We start from the raw sequence: 22,438 nt of genomic DNA on the forward strand, positions 1-22,438 counted from the left end.
ATAGCAAACTGAATAGTTTGTGGTACTATATACTACTCCTGATCTGTTTTCCCCGCAGGGCAGGCCTGCTTAAGGGTTAGTTATCTCACTGCCTGATTTGTGACCTGAGATGTTATCATGACTATGGAACTTTAGAGAAACAGTCTAATATTAAGGAAGGGGCCAATGTCAATTAAAATATCACATCAATTTCTGCTCTGAAAGGTAGTCCAAATCCTTGGGATAGTGACTTTTTTCAGGTAGACTGCAGTTTTCTGCTAAGCTGTACAAACATTTGATTGAACCTCCATAATTAAGAAAACAGTGAGAGTCCAGTATCCAGGTAAAATAAAAAGCTGTCTCCACTTAGAAAGTTACTTATGTTCTTTGTTAATTTAAAAAATAAAATACACATACAATCTACAGAACCTCAAGAATTAGGCATGTACAAAACTCATCCAGTTCAGTGACAGTGACTTTCTAATGAGAAAAAGCTTACATATGAATAAACCTCTGAATTTTCTTGTAATAAGCGTAGTAGTTTGTTATTCCAGTGAATCTGAAAATAGTGAGAATATGTAATTGCTAGGCGCAATTGCATTTTTTTCTGAAAATGTTAGGGGTTTAGGACTTTTAAACTCTATTTTGTAAAAAGATATTTATGATTCAATAGCAGGCATCCTTAAATAGGTTTTACTGATGTCATAGCTTCAGGCAAATACTGGGGAAAAAAGAAAATGTAATTAGCTCTATTTTTTTTTGCATCTCTGTAAATGGAAAAGAAATGACACGTTTAAACGACATCTTCACAGATTTCTTCTAATTGCAAACTATATAACATAACAAAGTTTTAATTAGGATAATTCAACAGCAGAGATGGACTTGTAGTACTTAATCTTCTTATGGCACAACTATAGCTAATTTCAGCTATAATTCCAGCACACTCTTTACGAAGGAAAAAAACCAACCCCCCCCAAACCCATATCGAAACCCTAACATCCCCCCCAACCACATTGATTATATACTGTTTAAACACATTAATTTCCAAACACCAACATATCTCATTAAGATTTATATAAATTTTTAACATAGGTCTATCTATGTTATTTGTAACTTTTACAGTTACTTATGATTAATTACTTTCAATTAAGTAAAATGTGTGATAAATATTTTACTGTGGCCTGTAAAAGATATTTGTCAATGACACTACAGGGTAACAAGAAGCTAGTATCTCTACAGTAGTTATCAGCGTAAAAGTTAGCACTAACAGCATGCTGATGCATGAAGTTTTCCATTTCTATTTTATCTAAAACAGTTAATTAGGATAATGTACAACCTATGTGGATGACAGTGGGTAATTAATGTCACCCTCAGTACAACTAAAGCATAGATTTATGAAATCCACTGTTACAATATATCTGCATGGATTTCAACAAACTATGAGACTTTTGGAACTTCAAGCATATTTTGGAAGAACTATTAAGTTTAAATTTTACTGGAGTTCTGTGGGTCTCTTTTACTGGATTTTCAAACATGATTAATCAATTTGCAGATAAATGATATTTCAAACCAATGTTCACTGAACTTTTCCACTAGCTTCAATGGCTGTAAAACAGATCCTTAAATAAAAATACACAAACATCACAAGGTTCAGCAATTCAGTAAAGATAAGCAGCAGAAGGTCTGATTACTTACATAAACCTTAGAAACTTTTAAAATACGAGTTTCTCTGGATGGTCCCTGTATTTTTGTGCTGAAAAATCTCTTGAGAATCAATTTTGGCATTTCTACTGTTGGCTTCAGCCAAACCCAGGAAGTGTAGTTGAGTAGGGAGAAAAATGTTTTTACATTTTAAGTTACATTTTAATTTAACCAAATTTCTTTAACCTTGGCTTTGCCTGTGTCCTGGACAAATGTTCAGATAAGTTCTAATTTTGTATTTTATTTCTTAAGAAGTTCATCTATCTTCAATGCTATCAAAAATTTGCATTATCATCTTAGTATATGTTCAATGTCTATATGTCTGTCTAAAACATTGATCATCTCTAGTTATTTCAAGTTTGAAATTAGTATGGACCCTATACTTTCTAAATTAACATATTATATATTATGCAGCCATGAATCAGGACAAAAGTGGTCATTTCTGTAGCAACAGGAAATCTTAGCATTTATATAGCTGGTGGGAGAGTGAGACATTTTTTTTTTCTGTAGAAAGATTTTAACTTTCCATTAATAAAAAAAGTAATAAATCTAATAACTGAAAGTTTCATTTTAGATTTCCATGAGAAAAAAAAAATTGGTGGGCGATTTTGTTTTAATAAGTATTGTGTTGAAAAAAAGTTTTAACAGAAAACAGTAGTATCAGATTAATGTATCTCTTCTGTGCTGTGTTTGGTGAAAGATTAGCGGGAATTCTGTTCAACACATCCTTGTGATAGTAGCCTTTAAATATGTTTCTGTCCCTGTTAGCAGTAAATACCAGTGTTGCCGTATGTTTCCTCTCCATCACCACTATGTTACTGACATCAGCTGCAAACCTAGCAGCTCACGCTGCCACAGTGACTGTTTCTGTGGCTTCTGTAGCATGTATTTCAAGTAGTAGAAACATATGTTTGCTTGTTCACTGTCCAGAATAAACATATTTTTAAACATTTTTAGTGGTGCTGTGACAAAGCACCATTTGTCTGCATACAGCAGTATGACAGGCCATTTGCCTTTTGGTACGAAAAATTTGTCTGGCAGTAAATCTGGATGTCTTTTAATTACCCTTGCTCAGTATACCTATTCCCAATAAGTACAGCTCTTTAGTCAATTATTAAAGAAATTTAATATAGAAAAAGCAAATTTGGTATATTATTTGTATAAATTCACATTCAGTACAACAGCAAGGCTCACTAGACCATTGTATAGTTTGCTGTAATGTGTAGCTGTGTTTCTTATTCATGAGTAGGTTATGTTTGCTTGTTCACTGTCCAGAATAAACATATTTTTCTCCTTTGCCCTGTCAGGTGTGTGTGGTTCAAACACAAGCTAAAATTAGCACAAGCTCTTCAGAGAGAAAACAAGCTTTTCTGTTAACAGTGTGCAGTCCCAGAGAAGGATCTCTCTACTGTGTAGGGTTCGTTGTCCCGTAGACGGGCTGTACTGGAAGAATTCTAAAGGAAAACTGATCATATCCATTTATTGTTGTATTTTATTTTACCATTTTATCTTTAAAATTGGAAGATATGTGTTCTTACTCTGGATATATTGAATTAATATTTTGTTGGCTGGCACATTTCACTTGTCTCAACAGGAGAATGGGCAAGGAGTTACAGTAATGTCAAACTTAATAATTACAGCAGTAAGTCATTGCTACAGAGCAGCAGTGGAGAAATAGAGAGGTCATCTTGTCTTACACTTTTCTTAAGGAATTGTGGGAGGAAATTATTTTCATGTGCTGGCAGCAAGAATATTAAGGGCCAAATTAAAAATTTGTTCAAGTTGTCAGAGCTACTTACTGAATTATTCAGGTTTTCGACAGTTTGCAGAACCATCATGCCTACTATTTGCAGAGTTACAAACTCCATTAGGAATACAATAAAGTTAAATAAAGAGTCCATGAATTTACCACATACACTGTTTCTCAAGTTTGGACTAAAGTTAGGAGTGGGAAAAATTTACTACTCTTAGATTTTTACGGTTAATACTGCTTGTTTTCTCCAGTCAGACACCAACTGTGACATTCCCTTTCTTCTTCTGTTTGGTACTTTTAGGTCAGTCCTTCAAGGACAGGTAGTGATAAAGGTGGTGAATTGTTCTTGCAACTTGGATAGATGGGTTAGCAACAGCTCAAAATTTTGTGAGAGTAGTGGTGACTAAGTATTTGTCATCTTCCACCCTATCTAGTTTCTTTGATTTCTCCAAAGTATTTTCCTTTCTTTCAGAGTGGCTTTTAATTTACTTCTAATGATTACTTACCTCATCTGGTGTTAAGTTCTTGTTAGTTAATCAATCTTGATTTATGATGAAATATTGGGGTTTGGTTTAATTTTGTTTGTTTTCATAAGGAGAGTATGCACTGCCCTAATAAAACCTAAATTAAACATTTTTCCCTGAAAAAGTATGTTATGTTTAAGAAGAAGCTTTATTTCCTAACAAAGAAAAAGGATGCAAATGGGTGACCAGGCAATCTAGCTGTAAGCTGGACAAAAGCACCAACTATGATGCCTTCTATTCTGCAACCCAGAACAGTTCAAACTCACAGGTATCTCCCTGATCACCACAGATGGCTCATGCTCTATCTCCAACAAAGAGATGGTCTTTCCACTGAATTTACAAATTAGCACACACAAGGGATGTTTCTTTTTGTCCTTTAGTGGGAGTATTAAATGATGAAAAAGTTGAATACCAGGGTTAGGCTTCCCAGATTATATTTAGTTCCATGTTTAACAGGATTCTGGCAGACATTTTAGCTTCAACCTCAGCAACAGCAGTTTTTCTCTAGTGATTCTTTAGATTTTGTCTCCTGTTCACAACACATTATCTATCATTAAATATTTGGAAGATGTCTTTATTACAGAGGTGCTTCTGCTATTCAGGGACAACTGTTACTCTTGGGACACTTCATGCAATTTTGTAATATGTTCAGGAAAAGGCACATTGGGAAACTTTACAAGGAGCCAACAACATTTAATATTACTTCAGTAGACATTATATTTTATTCATTGATAAATAAATGATTTGCGATCCCCAAATAATTAATCAAAGCATTTTTGAGAAAAAAATCTGAACTTAAAATAAAGCTGCCATCTGGTTTTAAGGGTGTTTTATGTTTTTTGGGGGAGTTTTGTTTTTTACTTAGTATTGTTACAATTAATGTCTAGAATCAAAAGAGTAACCTGAGGATAATCTCTTACCAGGTCCTCCTAAATGGTTGCAGGCCAGTGGGCTTTGGTTCACAAAGGGACTTAATCACCTAAATATCGTTATAAATGGAATTTAGTTGACTAGCACAGCAATTCATAAAACTCTACCAAATTCAACATCTTTAGGAATGGGTTTCATTTCACAAACTGAAGTTATCTAAACTTTAGATGGAAGTGTGAACTAGATGGAAGATGCAAGTTAAATCCTTCCTCAATCTCAGACATTTCAAAACTAGAGGACAAAATAATGGCAGTCATATGGGTTTTAAAAACAAAGATGCCTTTCACATACCTAACATGGAGGACAGTCAGTGTGAGCTTATATTTGTCTACACTTATCTGTGTAGATGTATTCCCACACACCAGGTGTCAGTGGTGGCCATCGCGTTAGAAGAAGGGCTGAGATGTAGGTGCCCTTCGCTCCTATTGAAGTTAGGAAAAAATGGAAACCCAGTGAGGAGAGGGCTCAGAATAGGAAATTCTGGGTAGAGGATTCTGATCCCCATGCATCCATTTTATTCAATGACCCTTTCCATCAAAATTAACAACCCCTCCTTTGAGGAGGGATCAGAATTTGGGATTCCTTCCTGCCAGCCATGCAGAATGAGCAGGCGGCAGAGAGAGATATTTTAGCCTGCAGAGAGAGACAAAAGGGAGGTGGGAATTTGGAGGCATCCTTCTACAGTATTTTCCAAAGGCAAGCTTTGATGTGTCCCTCTCCATTCATCGTGCTAAATCTTTTAAATCCTACTTCAAGACTCCTGTTTCTCTCTATTTAATGGTTAAGAATCTTAGGCCATTACTCATGTTTATGAATTCCAGTCATGGAGATTTGTGCTAAAATTTTTAGTACTGTGGCAATGATGAAATTCGATCTCATCTTAACTCATTAGAATACTTAAGACCACGCACACTGAGGTAGTTAAGATGGTACTCTACATCTCTTAATAGTGGTTGTTAATGTTTGCAGTAAGCTAGTATATTTTTTTCTTATTTACAGACAAAGTATGCATTACTCACTTCTTTAAATGAAGGACTGAGTGATCTCTAATGACTCTAGCAGAAAAAAATTAGAGAAAGAAGTAGCTAACATTAAATTCTGGAAGTCCTACAGACCACTCACTAGTTCTAGTAAAAATAAATACATAAATAGAAATTCTAAGGTCAGGTGCTTTATATGCAAGCAGTGAAGTAGAAACTATTTCCTACGCTTTTAATAATATTTAGCACACAACTTTTTCACATGGATTTATGATTGCATTTATTTCTTAGATTTTTTAATATCTCATTCTGTACGTTGCAATCTTCACAACTGCATGTAGCAGAATTATACAGATGTTTTTGTAATTTATTTGGAATTATCCCAGGTTCATCTGTTGAACTCATCAAACATGGTGTGAACACAGCTAAGCTGTATATATTTGAAAGAAGAATTCCAGGTGATTTAATCACTTCAAAAGGAAAAATTTCTGGTGTAAATTTGAAATGGCTTTTCAGGCTGCCCTGCAGTTTTTTATGTAATATTTTTGGAACTATTATTTCCACACAATATACCTTGCTTTGGTTTCAAGGGACTGCGGATAGTCAAGTTGTGTCACACAGTAGGAATGGTGAAAAGCAAAACATGCTTAAGAGAGTTCTTCCTCACCATCTACATGTATAGATCCCAAACTGCCATTGTTATATCACATGGAAAAAATTCAGAGGGAATTTCTAATGGTCATGCTAGATAAGAGGTAACAGTTGCAATTTTTTTTTAAATGTGCTGTTTCTTCTTAAGTACATCAACTAGGAAAGCTACTAGTCTCCAAATGAATGCTATCAGCTGCTATGTTCCTCACAGTGATTTTAGAATTTCAGAAAAATGTCATCAGAAGTCCTAAAAATTAATACACACATGCAGTATTTCTCTTACTCATACTTACTCATGATTTACTTGCTAATGCTTATTTGTTGCTATTTTAATTCCACTGTATACAGACAAAATAGACTTCTTGTTCTTGCTTATTTGAGCATGAATTTGCTTTTCCCGCCTAATTTGTAAATCTGAGCAGTGTTTCCACTGCTTTCCTTGATCTTCAGAATTTTCCTGCTGTGAACAAGTGAGAAGACTGGAAATGTAGTCCTGAAATTGCTCCTTGCCTTCTGACTGGAATGAGTTGCTTTTTATTTTTAACTTCCTTTCCTTTGTCTCCTTCAAGAACAACCAAAAGGAACTCTACCCTGAATTGCCATCTTTTCTAAGGGAGGGAAATTATGTCCTGGTAGTTATTCAGAGTTTATTTTAAAGGTTCAATCCTATCAATCTGAATCTGAGAATACTAAAAAATTAACTAAGTCTAAGTGGTAAGATACCTACTGCTGCCTGGGAGCTAGCAGACTCACCAGTTGCCCTCGTGCTATGTAGACTTGCTATCTCAGGTCAGGCTAGTTTGGACCCATATAGCTTGAACTGAAGCTCAGACAAAGAACTGACTGCTTCAGGACTGATTTTGGTTTTTGATCGACACCTGATTTTGGCCTAAAGCAGTGCCAGCTTTGCAGTATCATTTACTCCCAATGTCTGGCAATGCCAATTCAGGGAGAAAGGCCCAAAGCAGGAGAATTACTGTTTCACCCTATGGTTCATCTGTACGCTGCTGCAATATGGTAAATCTACTAGAGTTTAGAGCTAAGCTAAGCTTTATCTTTTTAAAGTCACTGGAGACCTACTAGACAAATGGTGTTGAGGGAAAGTCAAACATAACTGGCAAGATCTAAATCTGTGCTGAGTGGAATGTTTATAAAATATCAGGGCAAGAGTAAGAGCTTGTAAATAATCCTAATGCCCTACCCCTTTGGGGAAAACATTGCACACCAAGTATTATTCATTTCTTTATTGTTTTCTTACATTATATGAATTTTTTTATTGGACTAAGTGGGTTTTATAATGTTGATTGTTAATAAAAAGAGCTGGCTAGCATTGTCTTTCTGATTTAAGTAAACAGCATTTGCTTTCTATATTGACTTTATGAGACTTCTGTGAGCTTTGGTGTTGCTGATATAGTGAGGATGTATGGCCGTTTAAAATCAGATTGTAGAGATCATGTGACAAAGTAATTTTTCTATCAACACAACCTCAGGGAAGTTTATTTTGTTCTGCAAAAAATTAGGCACAGCTTGCAAAACAAGGCAAAAGTCCAATGAATGAAAATGGGATCAATTCCAGCCTTTCGTTCGTATGGAACAAAGAAGTGAACATGAGCAAAGACAGATCTTAGAGTAATCTTGTCTAAAACAAGCATCTTTTGATAGAGTAACATGGTAATTATGGGCTAATTGCCACTGTGATTGGACAATAGCATAAGGCAATGACCTTCCTGGATTCTTGTTCCTAGGTTGTTCCTTGTTAAATTTCTAAGAATCTTCATGATCTTTTATTGAGACTCACACTTTGCCTTATCCATTTTTGTGCTATCCAAAGGTATTTGACTTTCCATGGTATTTATATTTAATCCAAGAAATTTTATACGTGTATGCGTGTGTACTTCTCTCGATATAAAATTTACTCTAAGGATTAAGTCCGAAGGTATTTAATCATCAGGCTCAGATCAGGTGACATGCAACATTAAAATCAAATGAAGGTAGGCAGTGTAACTACTTTAGAAGGATAGCTCTGACCATTCTCTTTTCTTAATAAATTTTTATTTTAACATGTTCATGCTTAGCATCTATTGTCTCCATTTTTAAAAACGGAGAAAGGACATACAGGAAGAATTTCACTGAAAATTAGGTGACGTTTAAGTCAGTCTGACAGTATGAATCTCAGACTCTCTAGAGCCCCAAGTGCTGCTTCTGTGCCTTCACATCTTGACGGGGCTTAGTAACCTCACTGGCATATCCGGAAGAGGCTTTTCTGTAAAGAGCTTCCATGACAAGTTTAATCAGATTGGCTTTGTTTGGATCTAATATCCACCCAAAGATGCATTAAAAAAAAAAAAAAAAAAATCAGCAGCCATGTACTTGATTAAGGAAAGCTGCCATATGGTGCCTATGTGCCCCTTCTCCTCCCCCTCATAAGCAGAGCTCCAAACCCAAAGTTCCGTGGGAGAACTGGGTTTTGTTTAAATCTCAATCTGGGGGACAGACTGTCCTCTTCATCTCAGAAAAATGCCAATGGTTTAACTACTACTGTACAGGCTAGAATGGGTTAGGGATGCTCTCTACTCCTGCTGTTAACACTGGGACCACTTTGCAGCAAAGTATCTGTCTTCCATCTAAACAAATGGAGGAATGACACTGGTAAAGGCATTTACTTTTTTATTTATCCAAAGATATTGGATAAAAATACAACAACAATCTAAGAGGCAACGACAACAATCAGTGACTCATAAATGCTCTCCTTGTTCACTGTGTTTGTGGGAGAAGTTGGGAAGGCATTTTCTAGGATAGCACTCCCAGCTGTAAATCCCAGAGAGAAAAAGGCATCTCTCTTGCTTTACATACTTAAGTCCTGCTTCTGCTCCCATGGCTCCTTATGCATTTTGCGTTTGATATTTAAAAGATATACTTGCCCATCTTCAATAACCCTAGAAGAAACAGAACTGATATTTCTCACCTTCTCTTCAGTGGAAAAGTCTATCCCACTAGATACCAAATCATATTCTTGGTTAGCCCTGTGGAGCTTCAGTGAGACAGGTGAGGGATGCTCCTTCCCCTCTCTCTTGCTCCAATGGCTAGGGCTTGCTCCTGGGATGTAAGGATTATGGCTTCATATTTCTCCAGTAGACACTGAGATCCTGTGTCCTCCCTCCTGCATATGAAGCTATTACGGCAAAGGATACCTTTCTCTTCCAGCAATGTTTTGTGAAGAAAACAAGAATGTACTGGTCAGATGTCTGATGTAGGTAGCTATGTACAGGAAGTAGTTTTTGCTGTGAGCATCCATCTCCCAGTGATGTCTGTCTTGCAGAGATGCTTAAGCAGAGGCAAGGAAAACCGTTCTGTGCAACCTTCTCCTCTCCTCTTCTCTCCTCTTCTCTCCTCTTCTCTCCTCTTCTCTCCTCTCCTCTCCTCTTCTCTCCTCTCCTCTCTTCAGCATTTTCTTGTGCATGTCCCTGCAATTCTGAACTCAGGTCAGACGTGCCCAGGTCTCCAATGTTTCCTTGCTGGGACAGAGGAACTCCGTTCAGCATCCCTGCAGCTGGCATGCTTGGCTTTGGGCATTACAGCACTGAGCACCACAAACGCTCTGTTACTTGCTGGAGCTGGGCTCAGGCTCCTAGCTTATGGTTGTGGTTTCAACCAGTTGACAAGGCTCCTTAAGAAAAGGGATATTTAACTTTGCAAATCATGAATACTTCTGTGGCTTGAACTCTACGTTATTCTCCATTCATCACTCAGAGACAGCTTTGGCAGAACTGGGTTGCTGGCTTGTGCTGTAACTCTGGAGTTAAAAATTCTGAAACTGCTGAAATCCTCTTTCAAGCCCAGGGATTAATAACGTGGCTGCTGTTAACTGGGAGTGCTGTTTCTGTGCCACGGTAAAGAGACCAGCTACTAAAATACTCAATTATTCTGTCAATGTATTCCAGATCTCTGGGCACTTCTCCTCATTCTCTTTTCTGCCTCTGACTCCCTCCACTTTGTTGCATTTTCCAGTGCAGACTCCTTGTGCTCAGTTCTGCTCTGAGGCAGGGACAATGTGCTTCTACAGATATATTGAAAAACCCTGGATGTCCCAATTTTACACCTGAAACAACAAAGAGATTGAGCCAAAACACAAGACATTTCTGAATTTTCTGAGTGCACTTCATACAGGGCAAACCTGATGTGGAAAGAGATCTGGATCTTTTATTTTTCTTTTTGGTGACACTGATTGTCTTCTCTTGCTGTTTCAGGCTTTATTTAAAAGGCCACAGTGGAACAGCTGGAAAACAGAGTAGCCTGATCTTACATGGTGCTGAATTCAGTACAAAAGATGCTGACAATGACAACTGCATGTGTAAATGTGCTCTCATGTTGACTGGAGGTGAGTACAACAACTCTGAAAATATGTGGTACATTGATAGGAATCTACTCTGTTTTCCTAAAGCAACCATGGATGAAGTTGCATTCATGGATGTGTAAGTACCGTGTGAAGATTCCTTTTATTATTATTACTCCTACTCTTTTCTGTATATATATTGTGGTAGTGCCAATACCTCATGATTTCTATCAACAGGGAAGGGATTATTCAGAGATGCAGTCAGTATACTTCTGCACTGAAGATGTTACAACAATGTCAAGGGGGAAAGCATAAGTTAGTGTTACTCTTGAGGCAAGAAAGGCAAAGTAAGAGAGAAGCTAAGAGATGAAGAAGGGGAAAAGAACTTTGTGAGAAGCGGGAGAATCAGCCAGAAAAAGAAGAGAGAAAATGCAGGGAAATAGATAATACAAGGTAAAGTTTAAAAACAATCAGAATCTGGACTAGCAATTTATTATCTATTTCACTTAGGGGTGTGATTCTGTTACTGAAATAATTATAATGATTCAGCTTTCTGTCTTATACGAGCATAATACATATATACATACAGACATAGTTAATGTAATGGCTAATTCACTCAACCGTGAAAGACTAGACCTGCAACCCCTGTTCAAATTGTGGCACTTAGCCGGTCTGGAAGATTTAAAACAGTATCCTTAGTGAGCTGAGTCAAGCTGCAGAAGGAAAGAAAGAAGAGTCAAGGTGGGGGAGAGCACATAGAAGTTACACTGGGACAATTTAAAGCACCAAGTCAGTCTGACTGCCAGTAAGTATAGTGTATATGACTGATATTTGTTCCCTCCAATGCAGAGGAGGAATATCTGAGATTATCTCCCCATACAGACACCTAAAGCTCTGCACAAGAGTGAAAACTTTCTCTGGCAAATGATGCTTTTTCCTAGTCCCTATATGGGTAAGCTCATTTTTATCTCTAGGATACCACATTAAAGCAGAAAGCTTAAATTGGAATTCTTTGCTTCATTGACTGTATGACCAAGAAAGGCCCTTATCTTCACATCTGATCTTCTTCAGAGACTCTCCCTCAGTGATTTCTGACTTTCCTGGAAAAAATTATATAGCATATAAATTATTCAGTATTTTGGATCAGACTGTTAAACTGATATTATTTGTGGTTACTGGCACTCTGACTGAATCCAGCTCAGGCCACATTCAGGCATATATGAGCCTCTAAAGCTATCATCTGCTAACAGAAGATAGGTTCCCATCACCAGGAATTTGTATCAAATGCACAACCTAGCTCCTCATTCTCTTTTGCCGATTGGAAATGACCCAGTTGGGAAAGTCTTTGAGGAGCCGATTTTGCAAACTTTCCTAACTTCCTCTAGCGATATCTTATTAAAAGTCAGCATGGAAAACTTCTTCTAATAGACAGGTGATCAGACACTACCTTTCCATTTCTATAAAAAAAGAAACTAACCAGGTAGTTCTGGAGACAGATAATGGGTAACAAGTATTTTAATTAAAACTGTTGACCTTTCCCTTTAGAGACCATGCTAAATTAAAGTGTCTTACTTCCAGGGCAGGCCAGAGTCTAGTGAGAAGCTCCTAAATGTGAGTTGTGTCTGTGCTGAAGTGCAGACTCATTCATGTATCCAAGCTGCCTGGAAATACCTCTGCTCTTAGACAGCTAATTCTGGGAGCTGAGGGCTTTATTTTTCTGCCCTGACTTCTATGGCAGATCAATGCCTCGCTAAGGTCAGCCTGCTGTTGAACAACCATTCCACAAGATTCACATATATTTTGCTGCAGCAGTCCGGTAAATCAACAGGAAAACCACATATTGGAATATACTGGTAGCAAATGAAAGGAATAAAGAAGAAGGCGGAGAATTGCCAAAGGCTGAGGAAACCACAAACAGAACAAGTCACTGCAGAGGAGATGCAGCTAGGCTTTGGAGACAGATGAGTCTAGTCTTTTGCGCTAGACTCTGAGTACTAGTCTTTTGGAGACAGGCTGTATGGCACTGAGTAATTTGTAGTTCTTCAAGAAGAGAAAGACCTTATCCATACTAGAGTTCTCCTCAAAAACTCTGCTATGCTTTGCTCCTTGAAATGACTTTCTCATTCCTTGAGAAATATCAGAAATTGAATTAAATACCAAAACATTTGTTTAATGACTAGATTTCAGTTTTGTACCACAGACAAAGACTAATTAAGAAAAGTAGCAATGATAACAGGTTTTGGAAAATCTCTTTTTTTCCCAAAAAGATACCAGACTCTCTGTTAGTTTTGGCAACATCACAGAGAGCTCTTTAATGATGAATGATATGAAATCTACAGGCAGGTTTCTAGCTATCTTGACAGTTTGGGTGAGCCTGTTATCTCTATGAGGTGAAATGAATATATTTATGTCAGGAATAAAGGCTGAGATAAGCTGAATCTCAAAACTGTGATATGGTTACAATCAAGTCTGAAAATAAAAATGTAAGGAAAACACACATTTCTCTCTGTGATCTTACTAGTTGTCAGTTTTATTTGGTCTATATCAAAACTATTATCCTCTCTCCTCCTTTCTCTCCTCCTTCTTCCCCAGAATAAGAAATTAAATACTGGGAGAATAATACAGTAGCATCAACAGAGTTTTGTGTGTGTGTGTTTCTTGTCCTTTCAAGAGCCATGCTATGCTGCTTGACTCTATCTTAATGTTGATCTTAGGGAATGGCTTCAAAAGTACATGCATGAGCTGGATTCTTAGCCCCTGTAAACTTTACATGGTAGTTAAATGTTTTAGCTGCTTTTTTGTGCCTTGGAAAATTTAAACTAAGCATGCTTGGTTTACTTTAAAGGGAGACAAAGCATATTTATTCAAATAATTTCTTCATTTAAACTTAACATTTGTCAAAATAATAAAACAATTTTATATAATGAAAATATCTGTTAAGAACTGGTACAACATCTCAGGCCAGTAAACTCAACAAAAGCTTACATCCTCATGTCATTTCAAGCATTATTCTGAAAAGTACCCCAGTGAGCTACATACACAGCTTTTTGCAAGAAACAGCACTTAAAATGTAACAAACTGTCGCCAGAATGAAACACTGAGTAGATGTCCAAGGCACTTCAGATAGATTTCCAATAGAAGAGCACGTAATGTCTCTGGATCAGATTTGTGGGCACAAGGCCAAGTTAGAGCATCCCGCCAGGATACCACCTGTCAGCTGAGCCCCAGGAATTGTTTGTGTAATTGTTTTCAGTCACTGGAAAGTGAATTATGGTAACTTGGCCCATAGTGAAAGAGTCTTAAGGTGATTTGCTTTGTCTTGCATTGGCTGCAGTCTGAGACGCTCACATAGACATTTACCTTGCTTCAGGTGATAAGCGAGAACCTTGCTAAACTTCTGATACCTGAAATAGTTTGACGAAGTAACAGGGAGACTTTCTGAATGTCTTGCTAGTATTGAAACAACATAGAATTATTGAAATAACTTTTTTTATTTTACTGGAAGCAGAGGTCCATCCAGCCACGGTCTCCTGTCTCTGACAGCAGTCAGCAGCAGATGACTCAGTATGGGCATAAGAACAATGCAAGTAAATGATACTTCCCTTGAGTATTTTCCTAGTATCTTTTGCATCTCAGGGGCTTCTCGAGTCAGAGACAGTTCCCATGTATTTAGGAATCCTCAATGGATTTGTCATCTATTAAGTGAGAGACTGCTCAATGACAATCCCAAACAGTGGTGCACTCATTGCCTGTTTCACTGCTTTTTTCTCCAAGTGGTGAATTTTATGAATATCTGGCAAGAATGCTATGGAGGATTCTTGTCATGATTTGCAGGGAAGTTCTTGGCTGAACATAGAAATCTGCCCGTACATTATCCAATTAGAAAAAACCACAGTTTCTCTTATATTTTGTTTGAAACAAAAACTTTGAAAGTAGCAACCTCTGCACGCTTAAAAGTATCCAACTTAAACCCCTGGATATACATCTACTTACACAGGAATGCATCAGTTTTTAGGTTTTATGTATATTGTTGCTTTCATAAAGAAGTTACTTATAAAACACCATTCATGAAGTAACATTTATATTGCCTAACATTTTGATAGAAAAATATAACCACCATGCAAATAAGAAGTGATTGGAATATTATTTGATTTATGCTAGAAATATTAGAAATATTTCACTAGACATATGACTACTCAGCACTTTTAACAAAATCATTTCTATATTGCTATGTTTATTAGGGTTAAGTATGGACAATAGTAATAAAGTATTAGGAGAACACCAAGAAGTGACTAACTTAAAAATTATTCTGTTGATATATTTAGAAGATCAGAACATAGTCACCAGTCTGCAAGTTTCATGTTATTTTTACCTCATAAAAAGGTCCTTATAAAAAGGACTGTGTTATCCAGTTGATATGAAAAGCTAATGTCTTTTCATCTTATATCCTGACAGCTGAATTCTGATTTAACCTTCAGAATGTCAAGTACCAGTTGCGAAGTGATACTCTGGTCAATCCAATACTCTAATGAATAAAAGAACATAGGCTTGGAAATGACTTCCAGAGGTCATTTAGTCACTTTCTAAGACAGACTCATCTCTACCTATTTATTTCTGTCTTTCTGTTCATCTTCAAGATTTGTAGTGATAGAGATTCATTCTTGTAATATAATTTGTTACTGAGTTTGGCTACAGTTAATGTAAGAAATCTTTACTTGTTGACTAAACTAATTCTGTGATAATTTAAGTGTGTTCCGTCTTGTCCTATCCTCCATCACTGGAAAGAATAGACCATTCCTTTGCATTCCTTTGAAAAGCTGGGTTTTTTCAGCAGCTTTTTTATGAATTTGAGGTTGTTGGCAATCTGTCTTTTGAATTCTGGACTAAACAACCCTAAATCTTTCCTCTTACATTCACTCTTTTGGACTCTGTCCAGTGGATCCACATATCGCTTGAGGTGTCATCCAAAACTGCGCCCAGTCTTCTAGCTGAGAAGTTATCGATGCAAAGTCAAACAGAGCCTAAGTATTACCATTTAACTTCTTTAAAGTACAGAATGTCAGAAACACTGAAATCTTTCATAAAATAAATTGTTATGCCTTTTGAACAGTGAAGACTATTTCAATATTTTTGCATTAGAAATTGTTCTTATTGGCTTTGTTGCCAAATGCACTAAATTTTATGGACAAACCCAGAGGGCTAGAAATAAATATTGGCTTTTCATAGGATCCATTTATCCCATAAACCCATACAAATATACAATTCAAACATACTTTGGGCCTTATTGAATGGATTGCATTGATCTTACTGCATTTGGAGGCATTCAGTGTACCCAGGAGGGAGAGCAGTGACAGATGCGTGAAGAAAGGATCTTCCGTCAAATGTGCAGGGTTTAGACATCTATTCTTTTAGTATGTAAAAGGCAACTAAGAACCTCTCATCAAACCTGAGTGAACATTAGCAAGTTCCCAATGCACGCTAGATTTACAGTGCACTCATGAATTGATGAGCACTAGGTTACTAATAAAGAATTTTGCATACATACATGCTTAATTACAATTTATACAACAAGCCAAAAAAGGAAAGCTGTTAGCTTTGGCATACAAAAACCTTTTTTGTGTTGCTTTTGACAAAGAAGATTCTATCATATAAAAATTATACTTGTAACTTCAGAAAACCATTATAAAAGACAGCTGAGGTTTTGTTCTTGTAATATCATTACTCATTTGAGCAATGCTCCTTTATTAGGTAGTTTTTTGCAAGAATTCGTAGAAATTATCTCAATATACATTCATATTCGGCCAAAGTTGTAGTACAAGCAGATCTGTGGAGCTGAACTATCTGGTGGTAGGTGGCTGAAGTAGACTGAAGCATTCAAAATGCATTTATTTCATGAAAAGAGCTGACATGAAATTTAACAACTTCCCAGAGGTAATAGCAACACTAATTAAAGACCAAAGCATAAGAGTCCACAAAGCATGAGAATGCTTTAACTGCTCCAGGAGAGCAGCTGTCTACAGTGGGGATTCATGTTTATTTGTATAGCTGAACTTTCAAACAACTTATCAATGTATTATCTAAATTATTTTTTGTTTGGGCAATATACTTTATGACCTAAGGATTTTTATTGCAAACAGAGATGGTAGTGCTGCTTGTACTATACAAATTATTAGAGGTGGGCTAACCCCAAAAGGCTGAACTACTCCCAGTTCAAATAAGCAATTAGTGACTTTTTGATCACAACAACCTCAAGAAACTACCTGTGTTTCTGAATAAAAACTCTCTTAACCTTCTTATGAAAGCCTCCTCTTTACCACTTCATCAGTCACTTTAAAATCTTGCTTCTATTATTATTTCTCATAATGCCCACCCTTCATGATTCTCATGCACAATTCAAATATCCCATGGAAATCATTGCCAAAAGTTATCTCTGAGGCTAAAGTCTTATTGCCATTCAGAGAAGACTTGATACTTATTTGGGAAAGCCATTACCTTGTAGCTAAACAAGATTCTTCATGGGAGGAAAATCCTGCGAACCCCAGGGAATAAGCCAACGTCTAGCTACTGGGAGTCTTTCTTGGGTCAGACTGTCTCACAGCTCTGGAGCTGCTTTACTTGGTGTTTTGTGCAATGGCAGTGCTGTAGGTATCTCTTTCAGAAACCTCTGTTTTATGTTCCCCAGTTCCCTCATGGCTACCAAGAAAGTCACTGCTTTCATTCCTCTTTCCCCCAATATACAAGGCATCTGAAAAAGTATTTGCATCCATTCAAAGACGTGGATTTTGGTGTTGAGACATGCAGTAGGAAGTCTTGTGATAATCTGAGGCCCTACGGGGAACGAAGCGCTTTTAGAGGACTGCAGGGGAGGATGGAGAGAAATAATAATATGGAGAAAAAAAAACACTTAAAAAAAGAAAGAAAGAGAGAAAGTAAACCCAACATTTTAATGTAGTATTAGAAAACATCTTTAAAAAAATTCATACGGTCTCATTAACAAGAACAGTACAGTAGAAAAAAAAAGATGCTCATTAAAACACATTTTGAAAGAAGGATATATTTAGAAGAAATCTATGATGAGAGATGTGAGCAGGTTCTCACAAAAGGTTTACAAAATTTTGTGTTTCTTCAACTCATTCCATTTTTAACACAGATTTTGTAGGGCACTGCTGAAAACCTTCTCCCTGAAAAGGCCATTTACGCGCCTATTGCTGTTCCTTTAAGATGAAATGGTAACTAGCACAGCTTGCCATGTCTTCATCCCAACACCATAAACAGAACCCAGCTGCATCTGTGTTCCAGCTTTGAAAAATGAGGATTAGATTTTCTCTGTTTAACTTTGTCTTAAGTTTCTACAAGATTATACTCTGGTTACAGTAAAACATCAGCTGTACGGCTTTCTCTTTCTTTGGTTATTGCCCCCTTAGGTATAACATTGTAATCAAAGGGAGGTCAATGGTATCAAAATAGAAGTTTGCCAGAATTTATCTGGCATAAATTCTTCCCTCAAGATTTCATTATGAAGTGTTACTTCTGAAAAAAGCCCACTAAGTATTATCCAAAATCTAAGAAATTACTTTACAAGACTAGAAACAGAAATTACATGGATCTGAATACAAAGGACAGAGTAAGCACTTGATCTGAAGGCTAATCACGGCCAATATCGTATCAGTAGTAGTAAGGCATAGTTTAAAATACCTTCGTACAATGCGTTCATTATAGGTAGATAAAAGGTTAACCACTGAATATGATGAAATTGGAGGATTCAGTAGGGCAGCGCACATTGTCTAAAAGGAGCTTCTCACAGTTTAATTCCATTTCCAGAAATCAGAGTGGGAAACACACTGAAAATTCAAAATTCTGCATTTCAGTCCACAGTGACACCTGCAGAATTCAGTAGCCACTCAGTAGATGATCAGTTTGCCACTACCAGAGGTGCTTGAAAAAGGTTTGCAGGGGGTCTTGGGAAGATTACAATGCTGTGATGTGCAGGCTGAAATAACTTTTTAAAATAAAGTGGCATTTAACCACCAAAAGCAGAAGCCACCACCTGATCTTTATGATCTTATCTGCCTTCATACATGAAGGCAAATGTTCAATACACCTATATTACATGGAAAGATGCATAAGACCTGTGTTAAAGACTCACAAAGCCTATAGGTCTTACTATGAAAAAAATCCAGCAGAAATCTTTCCGACAAATAGAGCTCCTAGCCATTGAGGTTAATATATTTTTGACATTGGGAATATTAGCTCTTTGCAGTCTGGGGATTCATTCTGCTTTCCGCAGTCTGAACTAAGCATCTTTCTGTTACATTACATAGTTACCCTGTAAGGTGTTGGAGAGAAAATTCTATTTCCATCAAGATACACAGCAAAACTCCCACTACTTTCAGTGGAGTCAGCATGTCACCTAGTTTATCTTTGTCAGTTTGTGTTCTGTAATCTTGGTGTAGCCAAGTTTCACGTTATTTGGAGTTTTCCTTAAAACTCTAACTCCCATGGCAATCTAAAATACACCTTAACAAGAAAAGATCTTGGGGACATAGACAAGAGAGTTGACTGATTAAGTTCATCTTAAAGCAACAATTTAAAACAGATATGAAGACTCACACTGTATTTCACCACTGACTCCATTTTCTCCATTGGTTAAAGACTTATATACATGTCTTCCCTGCAGAAGTCTAAAGGTGAGATGACTTTTTTTGCATACATGTTGCAACCAAACCTACGCTTCTAGCAAGTTTGAATATTCTGCATTCAGTCATACAAATGGTAGCAAAACCTCTGTTATTGTTAGCAATATTCACACGTACTTGATAAATATTTCTGGTTTATTTTCAGTGCTATATTAACAGGGCACTCACAAAGGTGGAGGTATGGCTCTACATGCATTTTCTTTGGCAGAAAACTCAGGTTGAAAAGTTCCTGAGCTGTTACACTTTTTTATCCTAACTTCTCAGTTTACCTCTCCTTCAGTTATGCCAACACAACTGTTCACAGGGACATTCTGTAAATCAGATTGTTGGTTTGCCCTCAGAAAGAAAAGTTCTGGGTTTTTTCCTAAATCTGTGTCACCTCACTTTTCAGAACAGCCTTACAATGCAGCTGCTGGAGCAGTGAACTAGAAGCACAAGCATCTGGGCAAGACATTTCTTGCCCTGTCTTTCCAGTAGAATAAAATACATGCAATTGCATACAGAGATAAAGGGTTAATGAGTATGAAGCCGTATCTTGCTGGGGAAGAGCAGGCAGGGTAAGGGGGCAAAAAAGGCAGTTAGCAACTTTCTAAGCTTAACTTTGATATTAATCAGTAACATTTTTAATATCTTTTTGTGGTCAATGATGGTCAGGTAACTAGTAATTTTCTGCTACCTGTAGACATGTAAATGAAGTGCCTACAAACTCCTTTTTAAAGAAAAAAATTGAATGGACTTTTGTCAGTTTTCTAAGTGCCAGGTGTGAACTTGCTCAGAGGCTTTGCAGAAAAGTGAACAAATGTCAGATGGATCTGAGGGAGGACCCTCCTGACACTGCTGACCCAAAAGCATTTAGCACATTACAAGATCAAGCTTAAGAGGCTCAAGGTTTAATATAGGTTTTCTCATTCAAAATAATAAGATTAAGGATTGAATGTCACTATTCTGGCCCAATCCGTACATGTAATGAATATACCTTGATTGAAGTTGACCATACTATCACCTAAATGCATGCACACTCAGGTAATCATCTAAATCATCTATCCATGCACGTAGGTATTCTGACTGTCAGCATCCTACAGTGTTATAATTGTCTTCTTCACTTAGCCCTTCCATTAATTTGCTGAGACTTGTTTATAAATTTATCATAAGTTTTAAAGAAAGAGTCTACCTGTCTCTTCATACACCATTCTGAATACTGATTATCTGTTACTATGATATTCTAATTACTGTAACAGGGCAGCATCACCACACTCATAACCCACGTTTGCTAAGAAAATCTAACCCAAGAGCAAAAGCAAACTGTCTGAGCAATTGAACAATCACAGTTAGAGCAACAGAAAAGGACCAGTAAATAAAATCAAATCATGCTTATACTCAAAATAAACAAACAAGTGAAATTATGCAAAATACTGATGAACTATAGTCTTTTTCTGAGGTTTACATGAGATGGGTGACCTGTAATGTTGTCTCAACATGCAAAGCAGTTTTTTGTCTTTGTTGTTCTTGTTCTTGCTTCACATACTGCATATAAAACCAGAATGAGTTAGGACCTAAATACTTTTCCAACTCTGTAAATAAAATTATGCATTCTCCAACACTGCTGGCTACAGAATGTCACAAAAGAGCAAAAAAAGGAAAATATCAAAATAACACCACCACACCAGGAGTATTTATGAGCCTGGGAATACCAGAATTTGCTAATCAGCTAAACCTATAAAACAAAATAAAAATGCTTAGTGCACTTGCAGTTTGATTGTTTGTCTTAATGTTTTCAGGGTGGTGGTTTGATGCCTGTGGCCCCTCTAATCTCAATGGGATGTTCTACACAGCTGGGCAAAACCATGGAAAACTCAATGGCATCAAGTGGCATTACTTCAAAGGCCCCAGCTATTCCTTGCGCTCCACCACCATGATGATTCGGCCATTGGACTTTTAAAGGCATTCAGCAGTGGATCCCAGAACAAACCAGGATGACACTGCCCGCAGCAACACCACTATCACAGTCTGAAGGTAAAAGGTGAAGGGCTTCTTGAAAGCAACACGTAGGGATGATGCTGTCTCTTCTTTATCACTTCATAACCTGCAAAAACTCTCCAACAGTCACCCCACATTTTGATGACTGAGGGAGGCTTGGTTTAGAAGAAGGTGGCTGCAATGATTTTCCAGAGAAGAACAACTGGATCTGGTTATTCTGCCCAAATCTGGTGCTTGTCAGTGGATGCCCTTTTTTTTTTTTTTTTTTAAATGAGATGCAAAAACATACTAGATTATTCAGCAACAGCATCAGAATTTGAAGAACTGAAATGTATCAACCACAGCCTATTGAGCAGAATGTTATTCAGCAGTGAAATGCCAACATTATACCCATGAAAAAGGATTATGGAGACGCCTTTATTAAAACTCATCTTAAAGCACTCAAGGTGACCACTCCAAATATTGTTTTTCTTAAATGAACTCAATTTGAATGGTGGATGGATTTATGTTAATCCCAGAGTCAAATAATTTGTGCGAATATTATTTTTCATTAAATCCTTTAAGGACATGTTTCTCATAAATAAACTGAGTCAAACGCATGAAGAATGATAAGGGTAATAAGCATAAATTCTTCAGTTGCTCTGTGGAGGTAAATCAGATAATTGGCATAATCCCTGAGCTAGGATTTATAGTGTGATAACAAAAGTAGCTGTGTTTTGAGGTTTTTCCCTTCTTTCATTAAAGGCAGTCTGAATGTCATGTAGAAAAAGTAATGGAAGGTTTAAAGAATGTGAAATATTATCCTAAAGAAAACATGGGATTTTGCATGGAATATTTCCATCAAAAGTACATAGGGAGGCAAACTGTTAGGGTATATAAAAATTACATAAATGCATAGCTTAAGGCAATGGATT

At 36.9% G+C, this 22,438-nt stretch overlaps 1 protein-coding gene across 1 annotated transcript in view; it reads left to right on the forward strand.

Moving 5' to 3' along the window:
- The window catches only part of ANGPT1 (angiopoietin 1), a 162,385-nt gene extending 140,819 nt beyond the window's left edge, over positions 1–21,566 (forward strand). The window contains exons 8-9 of the mRNA XM_050891999.1: positions 10,766–10,896; positions 21,326–21,566. Of these exons, the coding sequence (XP_050747956.1) occupies positions 10,766–10,896; positions 21,326–21,486 (292 nt within the window). The 3' untranslated portion in view covers positions 21,487–21,566. The remainder of the gene's footprint in view (positions 1–10,765; positions 10,897–21,325) is intronic.
- Positions 21,567–22,438: the final 872 nt, after the last annotated feature.

This window comes from Gymnogyps californianus, chromosome 2 (assembly GCF_018139145.2).
Source record: "Gymnogyps californianus isolate 813 chromosome 2, ASM1813914v2, whole genome shotgun sequence".
Taxonomy (NCBI): domain Eukaryota; kingdom Metazoa; phylum Chordata; class Aves; order Accipitriformes; family Cathartidae; genus Gymnogyps; species Gymnogyps californianus.